Source organism: Vespa crabro, chromosome 2 (assembly GCF_910589235.1).
Source record: "Vespa crabro chromosome 2, iyVesCrab1.2, whole genome shotgun sequence".
Classification (NCBI taxonomy): domain Eukaryota; kingdom Metazoa; phylum Arthropoda; class Insecta; order Hymenoptera; family Vespidae; genus Vespa; species Vespa crabro.
In genome coordinates, this window is record NC_060956.1 from 5491900 (window position 1) to 5497899 (window position 6000).

The window sequence follows — 6000 nt, forward strand, 5'->3', positions numbered from 1 at the left end:
TATGGTGAAAGATAAGTTTACAACAAAAAAAGACAAGTTGTCTTGTTCGAGCTCGTGTCTATTAAATTTTATATTTTTTTTCTCTTTTTTTTTTTTTTTTTTTTTTTTTGTATACAACAAAAACTATCTCATTAATATTCAAGATTCTTCATCTCGTTTAGCATTTAATTTAGTCATTTTCTCATTTACGAACATAGGAATAACACATAATTCATACTTTTGGATATACAATATACAATATAAACGAAAATGAACAACAAACGGGATATGAGAAAAATGATATATCCTTTGATAACAATCGAAAGGAACATTTCACCATTGACAAAACCAGACGTTTATTATTCTATCGTAAAACTTAAATTACTCGATGTATCTGTTAAGAAGGATGCTGTCGTGTCTTCCTATCAGATAAAAGTTTAATTTATGTGCCCATCGTGCTTTAATCATCTCTACGTGGTACTTGAGGAGCCCGAATACATATTACTGAAAGAGAGGGAGAGAGAGGAAGGAGAGAGAGAGAAAGAGAGGGTGGGGGAAATAACTTAATCAAGCGATTTAATCGGTCGATAAACCGAAGAAACGTTTAGAACCTTTAGAGAATGATGAAAATCTACGTTTCAACATGCGATGTATCTCTCTCTCTTTCTCTCTCTCTCTCTTTCTCTTTCTTTCTCTCTCCCTCTTTATAAACGTGCAAGAATCGTTAACACGAAATGAAATCTTGAAGAGTTAACGATTTAAATGAAAGGAAAATTGGCGCTAAATTTCAAGAGACTTGTTCAATCGTATTACGTAAATTATTATCGGAAATAGAAAAAGGATCTAAAATCGATAAAGGGCGGTTCCCTTTTATGACTTGCTCGTTTAAAAAGAAAGAAAGAAAGAAAGAAAGAAACAAAAGAAAGAAAGTGATAGATAGATAGATGGATAGATAGATGTATAGATAGATGGATAGATAGATAGATAGATAGATAGATAGGTAGATAGATAGATAGATAGATAGGTAGATAAAGCCGTTGTTACTCGCAAATTGACGCATCTTGGCGGGCGGAGAGAAACCGAGAAGAAAATCGAACTAAAGAGAGAACCGTGGAACGAGAGAGCTGTTAATCATTTTTTTGCTGTTGTTTTTTTTTTTCCTTTTTTTCATTTCGTTTTTTGTTTCTTTTTCATTTTCTTTTTCTTCTTATCTTTCCGTTGTTCCAGAGCGGCGTGACTCCTCTACAAAGGGCAGCTGCCGAAGGCCACTTAGAGGTGGTTGAGCTACTCCTCAAGCATGGAGCAGACGTCGCACGGCAGGATACGCTTGTGAGTAAACGTTCACATTTTATACTCTTTTATGGCGAAAAAGTTGACGCGTAAAGGGAAGGCAAACAAAAAGAAAAGGGAACAAGAAGGAAGGAAAAGAGGAAGAAAAGAGTGAAAAAAATCAAGTAAAGAAAATGAACCAAAACGAAAGAAAGCGATGATATCGATAACTGTCGTAAAAGTCATCAGTCATGTTATATATATATATATATATATATATATATATATATATATCGCTCTCTTTTTCTTTCTCTTTCTCTAATTGCAAAAATAAAAAAAAAAAATGAAGAAGAGAAGAAGCAAAAAATCATTTCGTTCGTAGAAATGAGATTTAACGACGCGATGAAAATTAAATTAATTAAAGTATATTTAATGCAACGAGACAATGATAAATTCGTTTCTTTCTTCTTCTTTTTTTTTTTTCTCTTCTCGCTTTTTATCATCGAGACCAAAATTTCGTTATGATAAGGGAAAAGTAAATGATATGAAGTTGTACGAACATAATTAACCTTTCCGATCTTCTTACTTGATAATATACTGAGATATATATATATATATATATATTTTTTTTTTTAATTATTACGTATCTCTACCAAAAATTATTATATATTAGTCTACTTTATTTATAGAAACGTTCGAGAGACACAGACGTGTTCTTTTTCTATCTCCTTTTAACGGATTCTTTTCTTAACGAAGAGAAAGAGAAAGAGAGAAAGAGAAAGAGAGAGGGGAAAAAGAAAGAAAAAGAAACAGAAAAATTTGTTAGCTATTCAAACACATTGTGTGCAATGGAAGTAGGTATAGCAACTTGGTTCGTTCGGGTTTGCTGTCAAGTCGTGCTCTTTGCAGTAGTCGTATGGCGAGAACGACAGCATAAACTAAATAGGATAAGCAAGAGAAGGTCTCTCTATTTCTCTCTCTCTCTCTCTCTCTCTCTCAGTCTCTTGCTTGGAAAAGCTATGTAGGTATGCATTGCACGCCACGAGACCATAAACGAACTTTTCTTCCGGTCGCTTTACGATCGTTTTAAGCGTAGGCACGCGAGAATGTATTTATACTGATAGGCGCATCGTTTGTAATAAAGGATCATGCCATTTGGTCCTCGCACAGCAGCGGATCCAACTGTGGTCTCTTTGAAAATCGTTATCCTGAAAGAACTTGACTCGTTTTACGAGAAATTTATCCTTTCTTTTCTTTTTTTTTTTTTCTTTTCTTTTTTTTTCCAGTTCTCGCTTTTCTCTCTTTTTCTCTTTCTTTTATTTATTTCTTTTCTCTTTTTCGTTTCTTTTTCCATTTTTATTACCACACTTTCATTTGCCTTAAAATAAAATCGCATCGTCGTGTTAGCGTTATAAATAAAAAACGTTGAATAGTTGCCTATATCAACGGTAATAAATATTATTATACTTTGACGATAATAGGAAACACTTTGGACGAACAAGATAGTAGCCTGTGTAAATCGTATTCTAACGAGTAAAATCGTTCTAACCATATCGCGTCGTTTAACAAGGAAAAAACTGGAAGAACCCTTGACTAATTATGAATTCTCTTTGAGCCACTTTTACGATTATTTTACGGCTCTTTGAACCGTTCAAAAGTGTGCAAATTAAAGATAATTTGTTTCTTTTCCGATTTTTTTTTCCCCCTTTTCGTTTGTTTCTCTTTTTTTTTTTCAATATTATTATTTTTGTTATTTTTGTTTTTCTTTTTTTCCCCCTCCTTATCAAAATTCTCTCGTGTTCCACAATTTTCTTGGAAATGTACGTCTCTCTCACTCTCTTCCTCTTTTCCTCATCTCTCTCTTTCGTTTATCGTCGACGAGAAGAGATAAAGGGTTCTCACGTGTAAAAAGGTCATTGAACTTTCGAGAAAACTTCCGAGTAATCGTTTTCAAGATCAAAGTGACCGTTTCAACGGTTTTTTCCTCTCTTTCTATCTTTCTCTCTTTCTTTTAATTTCTTTTTTATTGTTTTTTCTTTATTTTTTTCTTTCTTCTTTTTATTTTTTTTTTTTTTTTCTTTTTCTTCTTTTCTCTTAATTTAAATTCGCAAACACGTTCTTACCCTAAATTATTATTCGCTTCGAGGAAATAACGTTTGGCCGGAGTATAATCTGACGAGTTTTACGTTGATCCAGACGAAAGTGCAACTTTAGACCGAAGAAGAAGGAGGAGGAGAAGGAGGAGGAGGAGGAGGTAAAGGAGGTGGAAGACCAAAGTCAAAACATTTTCTTAGAATTGATTTAGTAACGATCAATCCTCATGTTTCGTGATTCCCCATATAAGGTTCGATTGATTATTATCGGATGAATCGATAATGATACGTGAAATTGACTCTAGTAAAAGGGAATCACGTGAAATTATTGTTTTTATTAAACGCCCGAGAAAATTATATCTCCTGAAGTTAAATAAATAGATAACGAGCGTCTTATAAAATCTGGAATAGTTACATTGTTGTTGTCATCATCGTCGTCGTCGTCGTCGTCGTCCTTGTCAGATATTCGCGTTGATTTTTTTATTCGATCTCATTTTTTATTCGATTCTTTTTTATATAAATAACGAACGTAAACGACAACGTTGCAGTAAGTTTATCTTGGGAAATAATTAATGGTAAATTCTTCGATAAGTGTCCGCAGAAACGTTACTCGATTTAGAATTAGAATTCTATCGTATATGTAAGTAGTTAAACGCTTATACATATATATATATATATATATATATATATATATATATGTGTATGTGTGTGTATGCGTATACACGTAAGTACATACGTACACGTACATATACATATACATATAAATATACTTAAAAATGCGATACGATAAGATCTGCCGCGGCTCAGAGAACGTATATCGGCAAAAGGAAATAACAGGCTAAGATCGAAGTGGTGTTGAGCTGTGCCAAGCGTGTTTAAGGATTAGAGAAACTAACGTACGACGTTGACCGTCGTGTTTTGCTGAGGATCAAGCAAACGGCTAGAAGACCGCGAGAATCTCACTGAGATCTTTCCGTTTGATGGAAAAAAGATAGAAGAAGAAGAAGAAGAAGAATATGGAGAAAGAAAGAAAGAAAGAAAGAAAGAAAGATATGATAAGAGATCGATCGATCGAACGAAGGAAAAAAAGAAATATAAAAAATGAGAAAAAAAAAAAGAAGAAAAAAAAAAAGAGGAAGAACAAAGCTATAGAGATATCTATTGGGACGTAACATTTTCGTGGTATTAGCGGCATTACTTTAAGACTAGAATGAAACTTTTATCTATCTGTCTTCTTCTATCTTTCGTTCTTTCTTTCCTTATTTCCAACGTTTCTCTCTCTCTCTCTCTCTCTCTCTCTCTCTCTCTCTCTCTCTCTCTGTTCTATTTGTCGTGATTTGCAATGTTTTATGGAGCGATACGCGCGACCGTGAAAGTCGATCGACGCGAAGTTCGATCTCCGTTTCTCCCAGACGTCTAGCAACAGATTTTCTCTATATGTCTAGGTACTGTTCTACTTTTATCATTTCTTTTATTTTCTTTCTTTTTTTTTTCATTTCTTTTCTCTCTCTCTTTCCGCGTCTCTTTTTCTTTCGTGTTCTCTTTGGTATTCTCCAGATACCACTTGTTACGTGATAGATAAGCTTTTACGAAGGAACGTTTAGATTATTAAACGATCACTCTTAAGTATATAATATTATATCTACGTATATATACGTAGGTACACGAAATGACTATGATGATCTGATTTATCGACAAATTCATTTATTTCAAGTACATTAGAAACGAAGCTCTTGTTTTCTTTTTCTCCTATGTTTTTTCTTTTTTTTTTTTTTTTTTTTTTTTTGAATCAAATGAGAAAAACTTATTTACTTTTTCACTTAATACATAATTAAAAAGACAAGATCTCGCTTGATTGATAATTCTTCATAATATCTTTATTATTTGTCTCTTACGATATCATTTATGATCAAGTAGTAAGATTCTTCTATTTAAAATTTATTATATCGAGGATGAAGGAAAAAATAAATAAATAAATAAATAAAATAAAAAAGGTAAAATATCATTTCGTTATTTTTAATAGCTATGTATGATGAATAACGATATGATGTTCGATTAATCTCGCTCGTTCTTTTTCATTTCTTATTGATAAATTTTATTCAGTGTATACATTGTTATCGTCTACAATCGATCTAATTAATATGATTAATGACTTTTTCCATGAATATTACGATAAAGTCGAAAATCTATATTAGTGAAATCCATTAATCTTTTATTCTGACCAATTAAAATCTATATTTCTATCGCGAGACCTTTTTTTTCGTCAGTTTTGAACAGTATAACATACGATATTAATAATCATCGTAGAGAAACAATAAAAACTTTAATATCATTTTTCAACGTTGTTACATTGTTTCCGGATATAAGTTATGTCGTTAAGTCGTTCCATCGATTTAAACGCAAGTTTTAAATCTTACGAGTCCTTACGATTAGAACGTAGTTATATTAGCCATTCAGTAAATTTTTTACACTTTGTTAATAGAAAATACGATTCATAGTGATAGTAAATAACTAGAACGAAAGAGAGAGAGAGAGAGAGAGAGAGAGAGAGAGAGAGAACGTTTGAAACGAGAGAACGGTTGTTAAAAGACACGCGAGAGTTCATTTCGCAACGCATAGTTCTTCTTCTTTTTTCTTCTTACTGTTCTTCTTCGACTTC

At 32.5% G+C, this 6000-nt stretch overlaps 1 protein-coding gene across 8 annotated transcripts in view; it reads left to right on the forward strand.

Annotated features, from left to right (window-relative positions):
- LOC124421631 (ankyrin repeat domain-containing protein 6) overlaps window positions 1–6000 on the forward strand; it is a 133645-nt gene that overhangs the window by 81358 nt on the left and 46287 nt on the right. For all 8 annotated transcript variants that reach the window (XM_046957029.1, XM_046957023.1, XM_046957026.1 and 5 more), the window contains one exon: window positions 1207–1308. In XM_046957029.1, the coding sequence (XP_046812985.1) occupies window positions 1207–1308 (102 nt within the window). The remainder of the gene's footprint in view (window positions 1–1206; window positions 1309–6000) is intronic.